At 54.5% G+C, this 22,591-nt stretch overlaps 1 protein-coding gene across 3 annotated transcripts in view; it reads right to left on the reverse strand.

Moving 5' to 3' along the window:
- The window catches only part of FCGBP (Fc gamma binding protein), a 59,230-nt gene that overhangs the window by 6,962 nt on the left and 29,677 nt on the right, over positions 1-22,591 (reverse strand). For all 3 annotated transcript variants that reach the window (XM_086352527.1, XM_086352524.1, XM_086352526.1), the window contains 12 exons: positions 19,063-19,630; positions 17,709-18,301; positions 15,915-16,509; positions 15,611-15,810; positions 13,612-13,753; positions 10,498-10,835; positions 8,828-9,401; positions 7,890-8,506; positions 6,745-7,288; positions 4,370-4,941; positions 3,494-4,067; positions 2,295-2,494 (listed from right to left, as the gene is read on the reverse strand). In XM_086352527.1, the coding sequence (XP_086208653.1) occupies positions 2,295-2,494; positions 3,494-4,067; positions 4,370-4,941; positions 6,745-7,288; positions 7,890-8,506; positions 8,828-9,401; positions 10,498-10,835; positions 13,612-13,753; positions 15,611-15,810; positions 15,915-16,509; positions 17,709-18,301; positions 19,063-19,630 (5,517 nt within the window). The remainder of the gene's footprint in view (positions 1-2,294; positions 2,495-3,493; positions 4,068-4,369; positions 4,942-6,744; positions 7,289-7,889; positions 8,507-8,827; positions 9,402-10,497; positions 10,836-13,611; positions 13,754-15,610; positions 15,811-15,914; positions 16,510-17,708; positions 18,302-19,062; positions 19,631-22,591) is intronic.

Consider the following 22,591-nt stretch of genomic DNA (forward strand, 5'->3'; position numbering starts at 1 on the left):
CCATGGACACAGGAGCCTGGCGGGCCACAGTCCATGGGGTCGCAAAGAGTTGGACCCAACTCACCAACTAAAATAGTGAGGGTTAGTCGTTCTGTCCTGTCTGACTCTTTGCCTGCCAGGCTCCTCTGTCCATGGGATTTCCCAGGCAAGACTACTGGAGTGGGTTGCCATTTCCTTCTCCAGAGGATCTTCCCAACCCAGGGACCGAACCTGTGTCTCCTGCATTGCAGGAGGATTCTGTACCATCTGAGCCACCAGGGTAACCAAAAACAACCAAAGACAAGGCCATAAGCCAAGGAATGCCTGCAGCCACCAAAAGCCAGGAGAGACAAGGAACAGATTTCCCCCTAGAGCTGTCATCTTGGCCCACCTATTCTGGTTTCTGACTTCTGGCCTCTATAACTAAACAAGAGAATAAATTTCTCTTGTTTTAAGACATCAAGCTATGGTCATTTGTCACAGCAGCCATAGGAAACTAATACGGGGACTTCACCAGCATTGAGTCACAGGAGGGAAATGTGGCAGCCTCCCTGTCCCCATCCTCGAGGGGATCAGCACAGAAATTCTGGGTCTCCACAGACTTAGAGGATGAACTTATGGTTCCCGAGGGGGAGGATGGGAGGAAGAGATAGTTAGGGCGTTCAGGATGGACATGTACACACTGCTATGTTTAAAATGGATAACCAGCAAGGACTGATTGTATGGAACTCTGCTCAATGTGATGTGGCAGCCTGGGTGGGAGGGGAGTTTGGGGGAGAATGGATACATGTATATGTATGAATGAGTCCCTTTGCTGTCCACCTGAAACCATCACAACATTGTCAATTGGCTATACCCCAATACAAAATAAAAAGTTTAAAAAAAAAAAAAAATACAGAAAATCTGAGTCTCCCTCAAGCTCCTCCATCCTCCTTGTCCACCTCAAGCTCCATGCTGCTGTTTAGTCCCTTCAGTCGTGTCTGACTCTTTGCGACCCCATGGACTGCAGCCCATCAGGCTCCTCTGTCCATGGTATTCTCCAGGCAAGAACACTGGAGTGGGTGATGCAGGGAGCGAGCTCCGCCTCTGGCAAAGGTCATGAGGAAGGAGGCTTGGCATACGCAAAGGCGGGATCAAGCCTCAGGAGTCTCCCTGGAAATTCTCGAGCAATCTACCCCCAAAACCAGAGTCTGCCTACTTTCTGCTTTGTGCTTTCACCTACACCTCTGACTTTACGGGGGGCTGTCCCCCACTACCTCTCTGAAAAAAGAGTTAGCTTACAGCTCCAGTTAATAATTCCTGGGTGTGACAGTGTTTAACCTACAAACTCCTTTGGAAATCCTCTAGCCTACCTGAATAGGTTTTTCCGGCCACATGTGATTGTTCAGAGCCTCCCAACTGTGAGAGGCATGAGATGTTCTAAACTGTGTAAACACAGATTCTTTTGAATAGTTAAAAGATTGATTAGAAATTGTATTGGTGAAGGGATTTTCACTTGTTGGGCCAATGTTTGCTGCTAAGTTTCCATATCCCTTACCTGCTGTGTCCCTGGCAGTGTATTGATTAATATAATTGGTGTAAGTAGTAGCTTTAATGTTTGTAACCTGGGACCCTTGAGTTAATTCTTTTTCTTGTTATAGCCCACCACACCTTTGCGCTGTAGGAATGCAACTTTATCTAATGCTTTTGGAGGGTGGCTCCTGACCAATCACCTTTAGAGAAAAATAAGTTTTCTGAAGAAAGGGTCTTAAAATGTTAACAGGCCTCCGGGCCAGAAGATGATGCAAATCACCTAAGCTTTTGCATATGATAAGTTTGCAGGAAGAAAGCCTGGCTTGCTGCCTGACTCTACCCCTTCCCCCATTATCCTCTATGCATAACTTAAGGTATAAAAACTACTTTGGAAAATAAAGTGCGGGCCTTGTTCACCGAAACTTGGTCTCACCATGTCGTTCTTTCTCTTACCTTCTGGCTGAATTATTCAGCCTCTTTTCTCCACTGAATTTCCTCACTGAGCTATCCTTATTTCAGCCTCTTTTCTTCACTGAATTTTACTGAGCTATCCTCATTCTATTACTCTTTATATCCTTAATTAACATTTAATTAAGCAATTGTTTCCTGATCTTCGCCTACGCCGTCTCTCCTTCGAATACCCTGGATCAGCCGGGGCTGGTCCCCGGCAGGTTTCCATTTCCTTTTCCAGGGGATCCTCCTGACTCAAGGATCAAACCCACATTTCCTGCATTGGCAGGCGGGTTCTTCCTCTGACCCTCAAGCTCCTCCACCCTCCCTGCCCACTTCAAATTCCTCCTTACCGGCAAGTATCGGCCATCATGGGTGCAGCCGCAGTCTTGGACAGGAATGCAGACGCCCTGGGACAGCAGGAAGCGGTCGTCACACTCACAGCCCTCAAAGCAGCGGGTGGTGCAGCCCGTGAGGCCAGAGAGAGCCGCGCAGGAGCCCTGGCAGGAGCGTGTGCAGACGGAGTAGTGGCTGTTGGTGGGGCACTGGAGCGCTGCAGAGAAAGGAGCGGGGTGGGGTCACAGCTGCTCGCTGAGAAATGAACAGGACCCGCTGCACACCTGGATCTGAGCTGCCGGTGCTGGGGACACACAGCTCCAGCCCCTGCCCTGTGGGGCTCATGTCAGTGGGACAGACTGTGATGGTCCAGTGTGATCAGGGGAAATACAGGCAGAAGGTCAGGGCCAGGATGGGAGCTGTGAGGACCCAGGGGAAGCACGCATAGTGAGGGCCTGGGCTCTGGCTAAGCAACGGGTGGATGGTGTGGCTGCCTTGAGATGACGATCAAGGTTGAAAAATAAGATTATGTTTGGGGTGAAATGCTGATGTCACATGGGAACACAGGAGGTGTGTGAGGGCCCCCTAAGGACACCTAGTGGAAAATGCTCAGGAGGTCACTAGACCCATGAGGCTGGCAGTCAGGAGAGAGGTCAGAGAGGGAGACAGACAGTGTCCACTGCCTGCGTGTAGGTCCTGCCCTGAGAAGAATGAAGGAGACACAGCTCGGGCCTGGGGTCATGAGTGGCCACTGCTGTGTCCAGGAGAGTCTAAGGAAACACAGCCCTGTCCTGGGGGTTTGAAGGAAACAGATAAGCCCTGACTGGAGGTTAGCTAAGAGGTACAGTCTTGGGCTAGGAGTCTGAGGAGCCTGCAGTCTTGTCCTGAAGGATCTAAGGGGTGATGGTCCCATCTTGGCGGGGGTAGGGCGGGGGCCTGGGTGAGACTCAAGTTTTACTGTGTGACCTCCTGACCTGCCCGACCCACCCTCCCAAATCACCACAGATGTCCAGGAAGGGCCCTGAGAACTGTAAGAGAAGGTTTCAGGAGAGCGGGCCCCTGAAAGGAGTCTGAGAAGGGCCAGTCAGCCGGGCAGGAGTGAAGCCAGGAGCAGAGTGTGCTAAGGGAGGAACTGGGGCCCTGCCCCTGAGATGCAGACAGAACAGGGGGCACTGAGCCCGAGCCAGAGTCCTCCCAGGGGTCCCCAGACACTCACGGCAGAAGCTGTCTGTCCTCCAGGGCTTCACAGCCATGCCGGCCGCCTGGCAGGCCGCTGTGTAGGCTGCCAGGCTGCGGCAGAGGTAGGTGACGTTGCCCTTCTGGGCACAGAGGTCATACACGCACTGGCGGAAGTACTCAGAGGGGCTCAGCGCTGCGTGGCAGGCTGAGAAGGGGCCGTTGGCATCCCGGAGCTGCCCGCAGGCCTCGAGGCTCTCGTATGGTGCCGTCTGCTCTGCTGAGCACACAGGGCAGCCTTGGGGTCCACAGCCCTCGCTGCAGCCCTGGGAGGAGCTAGGTGCCCGCCATGCAGCTCCAAAGGCATCCACGCTGGGGGCCGTGGTGCCGCTGGGCAGATCAAGGTCATCATTCCAGTTGCCATTGAAGTTGCCACAGAGCCCGCAGAGCCGGTTGCGGAAGGGGGAAGGGATGGATATGAGGATGTGGGCGTCGCCATCAAAGAGAAGCCGCAGGTCCTTGGTCGTCTGCAGAACGATGTTCCGGCCCTCGGCCGTCACCCGCACGTGACCCACAGCCACGGGCAGGGCTACGGCCTCACCATCCACAGTGACCTGGATGGAAGGGCCAGGTGGGTCAGGGACTCAGAGAAGCACAGGTCAGCCTGTCCCCTCGGACTCCCAGGCTACAGACTCTCTCTCAGTTCCACTGGGGTGAGGCCATGTCCCCCAGAGACTTCCCAGGGCAGAGTATGCTCCCTTCAGAGACCCCAGGCTGACAATGTCTCCTTCAGGCCCCCAGGACAGATCTATGTCCTCCTTAGTCCCCTTGCACTGGGTTCATATCGCTCTCAAAATCCCTAGGTTAGGCCCTCTCCTCCTCAGACCCCCCCCAGGGCAAGGCCGGGTCCACTTACCTGCGGCCCTCGAGCCAGGGTCACCACCTGGCCAGCCACAGTAACCACCACACGTTGGGGATCTCCAGCTGCATTCTTCTCAAGCACAATTGTAAAGTCCTCGTCCCCAGGCTGTGGGTGGCAGACCTGGGCCAAGATATAGGAGCAGGAGCCATGCAGGTCATAGACGCGTCCATCCAGGGTAATGTAGTGGACGCCCCCATTGGCCAGGCAGCGGCCACAGCCGGTGGGGCGACAGGCCTGGACGCCGTCCTGCACCCGGCACTCCTCGTAGGGCCTGCAGGTCTCGCCCTCCTGGCAGCTGACTTGGCCGCCGGGTCCACACTGGCAGTGCCGCCCACACTCAGGGCCCGGGTAGAAGGTCTCGCCCAGCGGGTAGTAGCGGCCCTCGTGGAGGCAGCCGCACTGGCCCACAGGCACACAGGTGTCTCCGCTGAGCACGAAGCCGGCGTCGCAGACGCAGCCCTCACGGCAGGTGGACTCGCAGCCCTCAGGCGCTGAGAGGCTGGGGCAGCTCACAGGGCAGGAGTCACCACAGAGCTGGTAGTGGCTGTGGGCAGGGCACTGGAAGGCTGCGGGGACAAGAGGGGAAGGAGGCAGGGCGTGAGGGAGGGACGCCGGGGAGGTACAGAGCGGGAGAAGCTGCTGGGGTGACTCTGTGTGTTTTGCCTGGGATATCTCATGAGCGAATCTGTCCAGGGATCTGAGTGGGGTGTCTGACCCAGCACGGCCAATGGGGGATTCAGTGTGGGGATCTGGGAAGCAGGTCTCTCTAGCCAGGCTGCGTAACAACCTGCTCAAGTATTTCTAAAGATCAAGTCGGTCTGACTGGGTGACTCCAACCTCATATATCTGACCAAGATATGCAGGATTAGAACCGACCCTGAGTATCTCAGGGTGTGAATCTTGCTGGGGTGTGGGGCCAGATGCATCTTGGGGTATGAATCCATCTGAGTATGCCTGCCTGTGGATGTCTGATCTGGAAGCCTCTCACAGTCTCTCTGACAGGGTCTGTCAGTGTGTGACTCTGACCACACGTGTATCATTGGGTGAAGCCGACAGGATAAACGTGACCAGGAGATCTGCCTGAGGGGAACTGCCCAGGATTCTCGGACCATGAACCTGTATGTATCTTCCTGGGGCTATGTCAGGGTCCTGATTCCACCCTGATTCCACCAGATAGGTATATCTGCCTACGTGTGTCTCTGTGTAAATGTGACCAAGTGTCTCTAACCAGAGGAGGCCCTGTCTGAGGTTATGAGACGAAATCTATCTGACCCTGTGCATTACCCTGTTTAAAAAACAAAACAAAACAAAACAGTCTAGAGGCATCTGGAGCTTCCCTGGTGGCTCAGTGTGAAGAATCTGCCTGCCAATGCAGGAGACCTGTGTTCCACCCCTGGGTTGGGAAGATCCCTTGGAGAAGGACATGCCAAACCACTCCAGTATTGCCTGGAGAATTCCATGGACAGAGGAGCCTGAAGAGCTATAATCCATGGGGTTGCAAAGAGTCAGACACAACTGAGCAACTAAACACCACCACCACCAACAGAGGCATCTGACGAGGTGTAGCTCTCTAGGTCTCTCTGAACAGAGGTAACTGAGAGAATCTACTGGGGTGATCAGTCACCCCAGTCTATCTGAGTGCATAAATCCTGACAGTGTACTGGACTGGATATGGACATCTCTTTGCTGACAAACGTCCATCTAGTCAAAGCTATGGTTTTTCCAGTAGTCATGTACGGATGTGAGAGTTGGACCGTAAAGAAGGCTGAGCACCAAAGAATTGATGCTTTCAAACTGTGGTGCAGGAGAAGACTCTTGAGAGTCCCTTGGACAGCAAAGAGATCAAGCCAGTCAACCCTAAAAGAAATCAACCCTGAATATCCATTTGAAGGACTGATGCTGAAGCGGAAGCTCCAAAACTTTGGCCACCTGAGGTGAAGAGCCAACTCACTGGAAAAGACCCTGATGCTGGGAAAGACTGAAGGCAGGAGGAGAAGGGGACGACAGAAGACAAGACGGTTGGATGGTATCAGCGACTCAACAGACATGAATTTGAGCAAATTCTGAGAGATAGTGAAGGACAGGGAACCCTGGTGCTTTGTAGTCCATGGGGTCACAAAGAATAAGACACAATTTAGGGACTGAACAACAACTGGACCCAGGGTTTCTAGCCACATGTATGAGTCTCTCCCACTGCAGTATGTCACTGGGTATATTCCAGTGTGTGAATGCCAAGGTATTTCTTTCACAGGCTAAGGGAAGGCGGGATGGTGCCTAAGCCCTACGGAGAAGGCTCTTGTCTCAGAGCCCAGCAAAGAGGGTAGGAGGAGAGACCCCACTATGTGTACCGTGCATGGATCACTACTCACGACAGAAGTCCGGCCGCCTCCACTCGCCGAGCTGAGCCCCAGCGGCCTGGCAGGCTGCCACATAGGCGGCCACGGCCGGGCAGAGGCCTCCTGGATGGCCCTGAGCCTGGCAGGCGTCCAGCAAGCAGGCCTGGAAGTACTGCTCGGGCGGAATGAGGCTGTGGCAGGGAGCCAGCGGGCCTTCGGGGGACGAGATCACGCCGCAGGCGTCGGGGCCGCCGAAGGGCTCCTGTTGCTCGGGCGTGCAGGGTTTGGGGCACGGCCCGGGCACGCACTCTCCGCAGCCCGCGGCGCCGCCCACTTGCCAGCGGTCGGGGTTCCCTTCCACCGCGTTCAGGTCGTCGTTGGGGTTCTTGTTGTAGTTCCCGCACAGGCCACAGAGGGCGCCCGCATACGCCGCCGGCACGCGCAGGCGCACGTTGCTGTTTCCGTCGAAAGCAAGCGAGATCCCGGAGGCGGTGGTCACTACCACGTCGGCACCGCTCAAGTAGGCGTGCACACGGGAGTCCAGCTGGAAGGGCAGGGCGACCAGCTTGCCGTCCACCTGAAGGGGCGGGGTGGGAGTGGGGGTTACTGAACGTCGGAGGCACAGGTTAGAATCTTGACTTCACTATCTACTGGGGGCTGGGGTGGAGACACCTTGTGCGCGTCACCTTCCCCTCCTTGTAATAGTTAATAGTTGTAGCAGTAATAACGAGGGCTTCCCCGGTGGCTCAGTGGTAAAGAATCCACTTGCATGCAGGAGAACCGGGTTCAATTCCTGAGTGGGGAAGATACCCTAAAGAAGGAAATGGCAACCCACTCCAGTATTCTTGCCTGGAGAATCCCATGGACAGAGGAGCCTGGTGAGCTACCGTCCATGGAGTCGCAAAGAGATGGACATGACTGAACTAATTTTTTTTTTTTTTATTGACAGGATATCATTGGCTCCTCACACTACCCTCTAAGGCAGATACTTTTCTTAGACCCATTTCACAGAGGAGTAAACTAAGGCTTAGACATGGGGAAGCCGCTGTTCCAAACCCCCTACTGTGAACCCCTCCATCTGCCCCCTTAGCCTGTGAAAGGCAGTCAGGGAATTGGCAGACCCCTAACTATCCCAGGCAACCCCAGGGCTGGCACGTGCTGGTCCACAGACTGCTCACCTGCAGCTGCCGGGGCCAGCCGGCACTGAGGGTGAAGCTGTGGCCGTAGATGTGCAGGGTCACAGTGCGGGTGTAACTGACGGCCTGGCTGCCCCGGTGCTCATTGGCTACCGTGACGGTGAAGTTCTCAGCCCCCTCGGGTAGGTCATGGCAGGGCGCACTCAGCAGGTACTCGCAAGCGCCTTGGAAGTCAAATCGGTGCCCATCCAGGGTGATGTAATGGGGGTCACCCCAGGCCTGACACTCAGCTGTGCTGACAGGTTGGCAGCCATGCTGGCCTGAGGGCAGCAGTGCACACTCTTCACCTAGCCCACAGCTGGCAGGCTTGCAGACCAGCGAGCCACCTCCGGGCCCACATTGGCACCTCTGGGAGCAGGTGGCATCAGCCCAGAACTCACTGCCGGCCTCGTGGTAGATGCCATTGGCCCAGCAGCCACAGCCGCCTTCCAGGGGGACGCAGCGGTCGGCACTCAACACGAAGCCTGAGTTGCACTGGCAGCCCTCCACGCAGGGGCCCTCACATACGGCAGTGCTGGTGGGGGGCGTGGGAGATGGGCAGCTGGCTGGGCAGGGTGGGCCACAGAGCTCGTAGTGGCTGTTCTCCGGGCAGGGGAGCTCTGTGGGTGGATGAAGAGAAAGAAAGAGAGAACGGTTTCAGGAGGTGGGGTCTGAGGATAGGGTGGGACGAGCCAGAGAGAGACCAAGATGAACAGAATTAGAGACGATGGAAGACCCAGGGATGGGAAGAGAGAAGAGGAGAAACAGACAACCAAAGGCAGACGCAGAGACGAGGGCCAAGACAGCGAGAGACAAAAACAAACACAGCAAGACAAAGAGAAACAAACAAACAGACCCAAAAGGACTGGAATGAAATCAAACCAGCTCCAAAGCATTGGGACCCCTGGCGGCAGCTCCTGCTCTGTCCCCCCAGCGCTCACCACAGCCAGCCTCCGTCCTCCAGTCCTTAATGACGATCCCAGCGGCCTGGCAGGCGGCAGCGTAGGCAGCCAGAGCCTGGCAAAGTATGTCCTTGGCCCCACCGCCCAGGCAGACATCCAGAACGCAGCCCTTGAAGAAGCTATCGGGGGCCACATGGTCATGGCAGGCGGCAAAGGGGCCTCCGGAGCCAGGGGCCAGGGGTCCACAGAAGCCGGGGCCCCCGTACTCCTCCAGTCGGTCCTCAGCGCAGGTCGGGCAGGACCCCTGACATTCATCCCAGCACAGTGGGTCCCAGCCTGGAACCCGCCAGCTGCCGCCCCAGATAGGTATGGAGGGAGCCAGGGTGCCATTGGGGAAGGCTTGGTCGTTGCTCGGGTTGCGGTCCATGTTCCCGCAGAGCCCACATACGGCGCTGTGGTAGCTGCTGGGCAGCGTCACTTCCACTCGCCAGTCCCAGTCATAGGTGACCTGCAGCCCGAAGTCAGTGGCCAGCACTGCTTTGGATGCACCGTGGGTCACCAAAAGCCGCCCGTCAGCCACAGAGACAGGCAGTGCCCTCAGCACACCGTTCACCTGGGGGGAGAGGAGGGCGGGAGGCAAACCAGGTCACTGGAGATGCGGAGGCCCAGATCTGGCCCCCTGCCTCCCTCGCTCGTCCCGCCGTGGCTGGGAGCTGCCAAGGCCTTCCTCATGACTGCTGCTCATAGAGTCATTTGACAAACACTATGGAGGTTTGCTCTAGTCCAGGCCCTGGAGAATGAAAGCCCACCCCGTGGCTTTCTCTGGGTTTCTCTTTTGATCTCCATCTCCCTCCCTTCTTCCCTCTCTGTCTCTCTTTCTACATCTGGACCTACTGCTCTCTCTGGTCTCTCTCTCTGAGTTTCTCGCACTCTGTCTCTCTTTATTCTTTCTCTGGGTCCTCTTCCCTTCTCCGTGTCTCTCTCACTTGTGCATTATCTCTCTCTGCATCTGTGTGTGTGTGTGTGTGTTACTGTCTCTCTCTGGGTCCATCTCTCTGGTCTTTCTCTGGGTCTTACTCACCTAGTCCCTCCCTCTCTCCTTATTTCCTGTGCATCTCTGTGTGTCTGGCCATCTCTGCCACTCACTCACCATCGTTTATCGAGTGCCTACTCTGTTCCATAAATCATTCTCTCCCTGTGAGCTGCCACTAATCTGCATCTCCGTTATTCTGGGCAGAAAGGGCAGCCCATCTTGCTGTCTCCGGATCTCCTTGAATTTCTCTCCATGTCTGAGGCTCGGGGCCTCTCATTTGTTTCCTCGCAAACAATCAAGGGTGCTTACCTGGGTCAGACCCTCAGCTGAGCACTCTACGTGCATCACTCACTGTGGGGCAGTGCCTGCTATGATGCCCATTTCACAGATGAGGAAACTGAGGGCCACCAAGTCCAGTCATTTGCCCAGTATCACACATCTCATAAACAGAGGGTGGATTCAAACCCAGATGTCTAAAAAGGCAAATTCTGAAGTCCTACATTAAAGCCCTTAATGAAGGGCTAGACTCATTTAATTCCCAAAAGTGGGGTGATGTAATTATCATTGCTCTTGCTATTTTGTTTCAGGACTAAGTGAAGAGAGAGAGCCCTGAGCTCCCCATCTGTGACCAGCAGGACCCTTCCCACCCTACCTGGGGACTTGGGACCAGCCTTACCCGGACTTTGCCGATCTCGCCTTTGTGGATGGAGATGTTTGTGTTGAGGGTGGTCACGGTGACCAGCCTCACATAGGACACTGAGGGGTTGCCCCGGTTCTCGTTCTTGGTGGTGACAGTGAAGGGTGTCAGGCCCTGGGCATTGCTCCCTGGGCAGTCGGTTGATGCCAGCACATAGTTACAGGTGCCCTGGAAGTCAAAGTTCCAGCCGTCGAAGGAGTGGTAGTGTGGGTCGCCCCACAGCCAGCACGTGGCCTGGTAGTTGGGCACGCACACGCCCTGGCCATTCTTATTCTGGCACGTCTCCTGTGGCCGACATGTCACACTGTGGCACGGGTCTGGGGACAGAGGAGAGAGGACCTTGAGGGGCTGCCAAGTGGAAAGCCAGTTTCTTCCCAGAATCAGCCGGGACATCAGCTCTGAGGGCTCCTGGGGTGTGGGGGCGGGGGGGAAGACCAGGTTCCAGGGTCCTTCCATTTGAGAGGCTGGCCCCCAGTCTGCCATTTCTGAGACCAGGCCCAGGGTGCCCCTGCTCCCATGTCTGAAACTGTGTCCAAGACCCTGTCAAAGGTCCCACTTCTGAGACTCAGGCCCCAAGACACAGGTTCTAGTCCCTACCTCTGTGACCAGACTCTGGGGTCCCCTTGCTTAAGACCTCAGCCCCAGAGGACTGAGGTCTGAGACCACAGGGGTCCCTGGTCCCTGTGCCAGCCCTGCAGGCATCCCTAAGGATACCCACAGCCAAGGGTCCTCTGTGTCCCAGGTTCCTGGCACCCAGATTTCCTCACACCTGGGCCCCCAGCCTCCTGGAGGCTCTGCATGGAAACCCGGGTCCTGGTGGTCTCTGTGCCCAAGACCAATGTACTGCATGAACTTTCTGGTGGGAAACTAACCTCAGAGGTCCCAGCATTTAAGAGCCTGACCCCGGGGCCCCTTTTTCTAAGTCTCATAGCCTGCTGAGCCCTCTGTTCCAGACTCCATCTCCCTGGGATTCCTGTGCCTAACACCCTGGTCTTGGGAGATCTCATTTCTCAGGCCCTGCCTCCGAGGGTCTCTTTGTCCAGGACTCCCTTCCTAGGGCCACTGAATCAGTGAGCCCGGTTTTTGGAATCCCTATGCCCAAGTTGTTATTGTTGTTTAGTCGCTAAGCTGTATCCAACTCTTTTGCTAGCTCATGGACTGTAGCCCACCAGGCTCGCCTGTCCATGAGATTTCCCAGGCAAAAATACTGGAGTGGGTTGCCATTTCCTTCCCCAGGGGATCTCAACCCAGGGATAGAACCCACGTCTCCTGCATTGACTGATGGGTTCTTTACCACTGAGCCACTAGGGAAGCCTCTAGGACCAAGACCCCACCTCCTCTCTCCCCGTGTGCTCATTTTCAGTTGACTGCTTCTTAGCTCCAAATCCTCCAGTGGAGTTGGGCTTTGTCAGTAGAGGGAGCTAGAGGGTAACAGCAGGAGGAAGGGGTGGCTCCTGCTTCTAGCGGGCCTTGCTGTCTGGGCTCCTGGTGGCACGTGGCACCAGCAGCTTGTGGGACACCTGCTCAGTGAAGCCCCTTCTGGTTTCCCTGTGCACCCCAGCAGGCGGCTTCCCAGTGAGTTTGCCAGCACCCCAGTGAGGGTTTTCCCGCCTGCCAGCTCCAGCCTGCATAACCTGTCTGCCACTCTCCAGTAAGATCTGCCTCCCATCCTTGACGTGGGGGCCGTCTTCCCAATTCCTCCCTTCCTTCAGTGCTCTGCTGTAACCTTTGGGGCAGGGGCTGCTCCCTACATCTACTCTTCTTGTGTTCATTAGCGTTTTTTTAATCCCTTAGTAGTCAATATCTATAAGCAAAGAATTCTGTTAAACTTCCCCTATTTAAGCTCCTGTGTGGCTTCCCAGGTGGCGCTAGTGGTAAAGCATCCCTCTGCCAATGCAGGAGATTTGCACTGGGGCAGTGCAACCCACTCCAGTATTCTTGCTGGAAAGTCCTATTGAGAGAGGAGCCTGGCAGGCTACAGTCCATAGGGTCGCACAGAGTCAGACACGATTGAAGCAACATAGCATGTGTGGTTTCTGTCTCCTTTGGACTCAGACCGACATAACAGGGTCCCTGGGAGTCCCACTTATCCTGCCCATGAGCCCCGAATGTCAGTCAGTCCTGGAGGTATATCTGTTTAGCCTCAGGAATAAGGGAATTTTCTCTGCCCTTCACCCAAGAAATCAGTCCTGGGGTGTGGCTTTATATCTCAGACTTAATCCTGAGAGGTGTCACTGTCTGAAGGTGTATCTCTATAAATCCTGAACCTCCACTTGAGGCAGGTGCTGTATTCAAGACCCTGGCCTTCGGGAGGTCTCTGCCTGAGATCTCAGGACTCTGCTTTCTTTCTTTCTTTAAGATATTTTTGATGTGGACCATTTTTTTAAAGTCTTTATTTGTTACACTATTGCTTCTGTTTTCCGTTCTGTGTTTTTGGTCCAGAGGCCTGTGGGATCTTAGTTCCCCGGCCAGGGATAGAGCACACACCCGCTGCCCTGGAAGGCGAAGACTTAACCACGGAACCACTAGGGAAGCACCAGGACTCTGCTTTCTGTCCCTGTGGGTCCCGGTCTGCCCTGCCCCTTGGGGATGGTGACTGAAACCCTGAGCCTAATTCCGCATACCAGTGACCAGCAAACTATGCACTGCCAGCTGCCTGTTTCTGCAAATAAAATTTCACTGGAGTCACACCCCTTCACTTACACGGTCTACAGCTGATTGCGTGCTGCAAAGGGAGAGCTCAGTAGGGACAGAGACCATATGGCCTGCAAGTTTAAATATTTACCCTCTGGCCCTTTAGAGAAGAAGTTTTCTGTTCTCTGCCTTACTCAGAGGGTCTCTGCTGTCTGCCTGGGGAAACCGATTCCTGAGGGTTCCCACTGACTGCTTTCTACCATAAGAGTCCCTGCCTCCCAGCCTGGAGGGCCGCTGCCCCTGCCCCGGGAATCCTAGCCTACGGGTCCCCAGGTCTGAGACTCCAGTTGTGAGTCCTCTGTGCCTGCCACCATGAAGATCCGGGTGATGCCACCCTCAGATCCGGAGTCCCTGTCCTCTGTCCCCCTCGCTGCACCCTCCCTGGCCCCAACCCAGCACCTTTGGTGACGCAGCTCAGGACTCCTCCCGAGGGCTGGCAAACCTGCCCGTCACTGCAGCTGTGGTTCTGGCACACCAGGCCTTTTCCGGGCTGGCACACGCACTGCTGCTGGCAGTTGTCAGTGAGTACCACCTTCTCGGGCTGTGGGGACAGAAGATATGGCTGTCAGGGCCAGGCTGACTCTGGCAACTGCGGTGTTCCAGGCATAGGCGGTCCGGAGGATGTAAAAGGGACATCTTCCGGCAGGGTGGCCCCTTATCTGTGAAACTAAAGCACAGCATGGCCTTGGGGTCCAATTCATTCATTCGTTCGCTTTCATTCATGTACTCATTCATTTACTCTGAAATTTCCACTAACTGTCTGCTGTATGAGAGAAACAGTGTAATGTGGGAATTAAGAACATAGGATCTGGAGCTGATTGCCTGGGTCTGAAGCTGGTTTCTGTTATTTCCAAGTTACATCACTCTGCACAAATTGAGCTTTGTCATGCCTGAGTTTTCTCACCTGTAAGTTGCAGGTAATAATAGCACCAATTGCTGTCATTTAGTCGCTAAGTCGTAACTGACTCTTTTGCAACCCCATGGACTGTAGCCTGCCAGGCTCCTGTCTACTGAATTTTCCCCAGGCGAGAATACTGGAGTTGGTTGGCAGTTCCTCCTCCAGGGGATCTTCCCAACCCAGGAGTAGAACCCACATCTCCTGCATTGGCAGGCGGGTTCTTTACCTTTGCACCGCCAGGGAAGCCCTATTAAAGCATAACTGAGTTAATAATACATATAAAGTACAGATGAAATGAAAAGGGATTTTCTTTAAATATCCAGACTGGAGAGGAAACAGGGGTAGAGATGAAACAAGACTGGGAAAATGTTGATCATTTTTGAAACCAAGTGATGGGTACAGGGAGATTTATTATACTGGTCCCTTGACTTTTGCCAGTGTGAAAATTTTTATAGTAAAAGGTTTATATATAACATTATATCTATTATACATGAATAAATAAAATGCACATATACTGTGGGCTTCCCAGGTGGCGCTAGTGGTAAAGAACCTGCATGCCAGTGCAGGAGATATAAAAGATGCGAGGTCTGTCCCTGGGTCGGGAAGATCCCCTGGACGAGGAAGTGGCAACCCACTCTCATATTCTTGCCTAGAGAATCCCATGGACAGAGAAGCCTGGGCGGCTACAGTCCATAGGGTCACAAAGAGTTGGACACGAATGAAGTGACTTAACACACACACATATGTGTGTTGTTTACACAGCACTTAAAGCGGTGACTGGCACATAGCAAGCACCATCTACCTGTTTGCTGTACTACTATTATTATTCGTATGAGGAGGAAAACAGAGAGGGTTCTTGCCCTGACAGAGCTCTCAGACCTTTAAGGGAGACAGACTTTACATAACACACATTCAAAGGAAAAGCAGTAACTCTGAGCATGGGAGAGGGACACAGAGGGAGTGAGCCTCTGGTATAACAAAGTTGAAATCTACACCTGGGATACAAAGCCAAAACTTGACCTGAGGAGCCAAGGGAGGGTTTCAAGTTGTGGGTGCACGCATGTCTGCCAAGTCGCTTCAGTCGTGTCCAATTCTTTGTGACCCCATGGACTGTAGCCGCCAGGCTCCTCTGTCCATGGGGATTCTCCAGGCAAGAATTCTGGAGTGGGTTGCCATGCCCTCCTCCAGGGGATCTTCCCGACCCAGAGATCAAACCCATATCTCTTATATCTCCTGCATTGGCAGGCAGGTTCTTTACCACTGGCGCCAAATGGGAAGACCTCAAGTTGCGGGACCTCTGCTCGTATTTAGAAAGGTCTTACTTGCTACTGTGGGGATGGTAGACCAGAGACAGCAAAAGTGGACAAACTGGACCATGGTGGGGCCATGGCGAGGGGAAGAGGAACGGATAGGAGAGAATTTCAGGAGGCCAAATGGACAGGTTGCGGGAGGGGGTCCAGCAGGCAGCCCCCGTTCTGCCCGGGACGGCAGGGTCCCTACCTCGTAGTAGATGCCATTGTGGTAGCAGCCGCACTCCTGGATGGGCACGCAGCCTTGGCCGTCACTGAGGAAGCCGGAGTCACACTGGCAACCCTCGGCGCACCTCTCTGGGCACTGTGGGGGGGCGCTGAGTGCCGAGCAGCCCAGGGAGCAGGTGTCTGCGCAGACCTCGTAGTGGCTGTTGGGGGGGCACTGCATGGCTGCAAAGAGGGGGTGCAGGTCAGGGCCCTGGGAGTGAGAGGTGCTGGAGCCCAGGGTCTGCCCCTTCCATGTCTCTGCCTCCCCCTCCCTGCCCCTCACTCACGACAGAAAGACTCGGTCCTCCAGGGTTCCACGTGGCCTCCAGCTGCCTGGCAGGCACTCACATAGGCGTGGATGTTGCTGCAGAGAATGCTTTCGTTGCCACCGCCCACGCAGAGGTCAAAGACACAGTCTTGCAAGGGGCCCTGGGGGTCCAGGAGCTTGTGGCAGGCGGCCAGGGGCCCTGTGGGGCTGGTGAGGAGCCCGCAGAACTCCTGCTGCTCATATTTGTTCTGCAGCTCGGGTTTACATTCCAGCTCCGTGTCACAGTCCTTGTCACCCGGCTGGCAGGTGGGGGGCGGCAGGCAGGGTGAGTCGGGCACCGCCTCCTCCCAGGAGTTGCCAAACTCATTGGCGCTGCCCGCCTGTGAGCCATCTGGCTTCTGGAAGTCGTCCTTGGGGTTGCCGTTGTAGTTCCCACACAGGCCACACAGCTGCTGGTAGTAGTTGCCTGGGACAGTGACCCGCACGTTGTACACGAGGTCGTAGGCCACACGCAGGCCGAAGTCAGTCTCGATCACGACGTCTGAGCCGTGTTGGAAGACGTGGATCCGGCCCTCGTCCAGCACCACGGGCAGCCTCCTGTCCACACCGTTCACCTGGGAGGCAGGACAGGCGGGGCTTCAGAGGGTACGCTTCGAGATCCTAGATCAGGCCCCTGCCTGACACTGAAGATCCATGGGATCTCACCTCTCTGGGTCTTAGTTTCCATATGTGTAAAATGGGCATAATAATAGGGTTCATAGTGGGTCGATCAGTGGCTCCCCAAAGATAAGTCCGCCAAGAACCTCAGAATATGACCATATTTGGAGAGGTAATTAGGGTAGAGATCTTGAGATGGGATCGTCCTGGATTAGGGTGAACCCTACATCCAATGACAAATGTCCCTAAAAGAGCAGGAAGAGGAGAAGGTACAGGGAGACCCAGAGGAGAAGGCTGTGTGAAAAATGAAGACGGGCTGGAGCAATGGGGGCACAAGCCAGGAACACCTGGAAGCCCCAGAAGCGGCGTGAGGCAGAGGAGCATTCTCCCCCAGAACCCCTGGAGCGGGTGAGTCTCTTGCCCACACTTTGATTTTGGACTTCTGGCCTCCACAGCTGTGAGAAAATAAATTTCTGTTGTTTTAAGCCACCAAGGTGGTGGTGAGTTGTTACGGCAGTCTCAGGAAATGAATATAGGTCTCAATGGAGTAATGCTCTTAGGACAGCAGGGACCAGGAGGGAGGGGCAGGTGGAGCGGAGGGTGGAGTGGAAGGGAGGAGGGGGTTGGGGGGTGTCCGGAGGGGATAATCAAGGGCCAGGGAGGGCTTCCACAGTGGTCCAGTGATAAAGAATCCGCCTCCCAATGCATGGGACGCGGGTTCAATCCCTGGTCCAAGAAGATCCCAAGCCTGTGTGCTACAACTACTGAGCCTGTGCTCTAAAACAAGAGAAGCCACTGCAATGAGAAGCCCGAGCACCACAAGGGAGAGTGGCTCCCACTCGCCACAACTAGAAAGACCGTGGACAGCGACCAAGACTCAGCACGGTTATAAATAAACAAATTTAAAAAAAGAAAAAGGGCAAGGAGAGGGGAGACTGAGCCACATAGGAGAAGGCCCAGGTCCCCAAGGTCTCCGCCCTCCTTGGTTCCCCACTGTAGGCTCTGACTGGCACCTCCTCTCCTGGGGGACCCCATGCCCCCCACATCTACTCAGAGCTCTGTGCCCCCCGCCCCTCAGCTGAGAGCTGTGCTCTTCCCACCCACAGACCTCCCTCTACCGAAGACCCCTCCCCTTCACGTTCTGGGCTGTTCTCACCGTGACTTTCCACTGATTCTGCTCCAGCCGCAGGGTGAAGTTGGCCACCTGCACGGTGATCGCCTTGGTCACACTGACTTTCCCGTTGCCCCAGGCCACATTCTCCTGCAGGACAGCAAACTGGGGCAGGCCAGGCCGAGTTCCACAGGTCTGAGCCAGGACGTACACGCAGGTACCCATGAAGTCGAAGCGTTGGCCGTCGAAGGTGGTGTAATGGGGGTCTCCGGATGCCTGGCAGGTGGTAGAGCCCACAGCCACGCAGCCCAGGACGCCATTGGACGGCTGGCAGGCCTCGTGTGGGCCACAGCTGGACGGCACACAGGACACCAGCCCGCCCTCCTCGCAGTAGCAAAGGGAATCGCACTCGGGTCCCGGGTAGAAGGTCTGTTCGGGCGGGTAGTAGGAGCCCTGGTACACGCAGCCGCAGGAGGCCAGCGGCACGCAGGACTCACCGTTGAGCACGAAGCCCTCGTCACACACGCAGCCCTCTTTGCATTCGAAGCCGCAGCCCCCGGACACCGGGAGGTCTCCGCAGGACAGCGGGCAGCCATAGGAACACTCCTCGTAGTGACTGTGGGATGGGCAGCTCAGCGCTGCAGGGAAAGGGGCCGTCAGGACGAAGCAGCCTTGCTCCCCGGTGACACCGAAGACCTCCTGACACACATGTGCATGCACATATGCACACACACACTCACACGTATAAGCAGTCCGGCGGCAAGGAGCCCCTCAGTTCAGCGGGGCCCAGGAAACATTACATCCCAGTTAATCTAATCCTGATAATTAAGATTCTATTCCAATTTAACTGTGGTCTGGGGTCATCTGTACTGTCTTTAATGACCTTATTCAAGTTGGAAACAAGTTGTGGATCTGTGATATATATTTTAAACATGCATAGGCATGTGTCTCTATAATCTATGCAATGTATTTGTAAATGCAGTATTTTTAGCTTCTTTGTTCTATAGCAGTAATGTAGTACTGGTGGTAGTAATTCTATAGAAAATTAAAATATTTGTCCAGGGTGGTAAAGAAAACAGTGAAAAAGAATCCCCATTCCTCGCTCCAAACTCACCACCTCAGATTATAAAACAGGGGTTTCCACAAAAACAGAAAACCCTGAAACTGAACCCAATCAAGTCTCTCTCTGCACTGTCCGTCCAATCCGAGAGCCACACATGGCCCATTTAAATGTAAGTTAGTGACAATGAAGTAGAAACCTGTTTCCTCATCTGTTAAATGGGTATAACCACACCCCTACCTCATGGAGCTGTTATAAGAATTAAGTGACTTAATGCTATCTATATATTAATGAATGTACATAAGGCCAAGCCCCCCAGCTGTCACTCTCGGTACTCACGGCAAAGTTCCGCACTTCTCCAGGGGTGCACGGTGAGCCCAGCAGCCTGGCACGCATCAGCGTAGGCTGCCAGTGCGTCACACAGAGGCCCGGACTGGCCTGGCAGGAGGCAGCGGTCATAGACACAGTCGCGCACAGCACCCTGTGGGTCCAGCGTTCGGTGGCACTCCCGGAAGGGACCACTGGGGTCAGCGAGGATCCCACACTCCTTCTTGCTCTGCAGCTGCTCAGCCACCAGGGAGTCCAGCTTGGGACAGTCGCCTGGCTGGGCTGCGCCACAGCCTGGCCTCGTTTCCTCCTGCCAGCTATTTCCGAAGGCCAGTGCGTTGGCAGCTTGGCCTCCACTCTTCAGAGCAAAGTCGTCAGCTGGGTCCTCGTTGAAGTTCCCGCAGAGCCCGCACAGGGCCCCAGCGTAGCTGGTGGGCACCTTGACGGTCACATGGGCGTCCCAGTTGTAGGTGACTGTCAGGCCAAAGTCCGTGCGGATGACAGCGTTTTGGCCCTGGCGGAACACCTGCACCTGCCCATCTGCCGCCTGGAAGGGCAGGTACTGAAGGATATTGTCCACCTGGGGAGAGATGGGAGAGGACCAAGAGGTCAGGGTAGTCGAGGCTCTGTGGCCCTCCCTTCACTCACTCAGCTCTGGCTCTGCTGGGCTCCTCGATATTCTCCTGATGCCCCTCAGGGCCTCTGCACTTGCTGTTCCCTCTACCTGGCCCACTGTCCACCTCCCTGTCCATGGGATTCTCCAGGCAAGAATACTGGAGTGGGCTGCCATGCCCTCCTCCAGGGGATCTTCCCAACCCAGGGATCGAACCCAGGTCTCTTACGTCTCATGTACTGACAAGCTGGTTCTTTACTGCTAGCGCCACCTGGGAAGCCCTTCATCCTTCAAGTATTTGCTTAAATCTAAATCCCTAACCCATGGCCTTCAAAACCTACAGGCTCTGTCTCCCTTGTTTCCTCCCTGACCTAACCTTTCTCCCACTCTCCTCCTCACTCTTTCTGCTCCTAACGCACACTGGCTTTATTTCTTCTTTTTTTTTCTTTTTCCTACTATGTGCATGCCTGCTAAGTCGCTTCAGTCATGTCCGAGTCTTTGTGATCCCACGAACTGTAGCCCTCCAGGCTCTTCTATCCGTGGGATTCTCCAGGCAAGAATACTGGAGTGTGTTGCCATTCCCAGGGGATCTTCCCATCCCAAGGACAGAATTCACATCTCTTGCATTGACAGGCAGATTCTTTACCACGGTGCCATCTGGGAAGCCACCATTTTCCCACTACATTTATGATTATTGTTTTATTATAAACAGTACAAATGATGAGCCAGATTAACAGGAATATTGGGTCCCAAGCATGAGAGCTTCTATCCCATGGGTCAAGGTGCACCTCCTTCCCAGGTATCTACACTGATTGTTCACCAACCAGGAAGTGCTCATTGTTCAGAGTTTTTACGGAGGTTACATGACGTAGGCAGGGTTGATGAAGTCATCTGCCACTTGCTTAAGCTCAGTCTCCAAGTCCTCTCTCCCCACTGGAGGCCCAGGGTCGGGACTGAAAGTCCCACCTCAGTCACCTAACCCCACCTCAGTCACCTTGGTTTTCCTGACAGGCAACTGAGCCTTCACTCTGAAGCTACCTAGGGACCTGCCCTGATTCACCTAATTAGCATAAACTCTGGTATGGTTGAAAGAGGCACTTAATGACGAAGGTACTGGCTTTTTTGATAGTCGCCCAGCTCTCCTAGTTTAGTCTAACTTTAGCGGTTTTTCACTTTGCCAAGAACACCGCCTACCACTTTTCTCCTGGCTGCTTCCCTTCCATCCTTTAGCACTTGGCTTAAATCTAAGCCCCTTCCCTAGAACATCCTGCTTAACTGTGGCTCCTGTCCATCTTTGTGCCGGCACCACCTCCCACCTCCCTCCCTGGGCTCCCTGCTGTCTCCCAGAGCAGATCAAGTGCACCCCCACCCCTGGGCCTTTGCACTTGCTGTGACCTCTCCCTGGGATATCTGGGATACCACCCATCACTCTTTATTTAGCCACCTCTACTTCACCTTCTAGGTGTCAGCCTTGATCCAAACTCCTTAATGAATGGCCTAAAAGGCCATAGTGTGGTGCCATGCAGCTTCTTAGTTGTGGCATGTGAGATCTAGTTCCCTGCCCAGGGACTGAACCCAGGCCCCCCGCATTGGAAGCATGGAGCCTTAACTACTGGATCACAAGGGAAGTCCCCACGCAAGCATTCTGACAGTCTCCTGAACTCACCAGGCTCAGCCCAGCCTCAGGGCCTTTGCACTTACTGTACACTATGCTTGCAACACACCTACTCTCTCCCACATCCTCATTCTTGGTCTGGCTCCCTCCCCATTATCCTTCACATCTCAGTTTAAAATCAAGCCCTCTACCCACCAGGCCCTGCTTGCCCCCTCTCTCTGACCTCATCCCCCACCAGCCTCTCTCCCCCACCTCCCCAGCCTCTCTCTCAGGTGCAGCCTCTTTGGCTCCATCCTGTTCTTCAGCTCAGTCCAGCCTCAGCCTTGGCACCTGCTGTTCCCTCTGCCTGGCAACCACCACTCTTCACCTGGTGGCTTCTTCCTCATCCTTCAGGTTTCAGATTAAATCTAAAACCTCCATCATAACCATCCCCGACATCATCCCCTCCCTCGCCCTCCCCTCCCTCTCTCCATTCCAGCCCTGCTGGCCTCCGTGCTGTCCCTCTACCCTTCATGTTTGTTCTTGCCTCAGAGCCTTTGCAATTGCTGTTCCTTCTCCCTGGAACACTCTTCCATCCGCTTCCCTCCCTGCCTGTTCCATCTCTTTATTCAGGAAAAGCAACAGAATGTAGAGGTTAAGAGTATGGACTCTGGTGCCAGACAGCCTGGCTTCAAATCCTGGCCCTGCCACTCATTAGCTGTGTGACCTTGAATAGGTGACTTAACTTCTCTGAGCCTCAGTTTTCTCCTCCAACAACACTAGCTATTTCACAGCGTTGTTACAGAGGTTAACAAATGAGTTACTGTACATCAAGCATTTAACACAGAGAAGTAAATTATTCCCAAGTGGCTCAGTGGCAAAGAATCTGCCTGCCAATGCAAGAGCCATAAGAGATGCAGGTTAGATCCCTGGGTCGGGAAGATCCCCTGGAGAAGGAAGTAGCAACCCATTCCGGTATTCTTGCTTGGGAAATACTATGGACAGAGGAGCCTGATGGGCTATAGTCTACGGGGTCGCAAAGAGTCGGACACAACTGAGTGACTATAATGCACGCATATCTCTATCTCTCTATCTATATATATGTATATATATTGGCTATTATTGTTCAAGACTCAGCTTAAATGTCATCTCAAATAAATGAGAATATAAATATTAAAATTATGCCTTCTGTTTAGCTACAATTTCTCTATTCCAAACACTAGGCTTTGTGGGCAGAATTCCTTTATTCTAAGGCTGTTCTGAGGATTACAGGTTAAGGCCTGTCAAGGGTTTAGTGCAGTGTCTGGCACATGGAACACTCTCTTGGATTTCCA

Source organism: Bos grunniens, chromosome 18 (assembly GCF_055505025.1).
Source record: "Bos grunniens cultivar Pamir isolate PY7600 chromosome 18, Bosgru_T2T1.0, whole genome shotgun sequence".
In the NCBI taxonomy this organism is placed as follows: domain Eukaryota; kingdom Metazoa; phylum Chordata; class Mammalia; order Artiodactyla; family Bovidae; genus Bos; species Bos grunniens.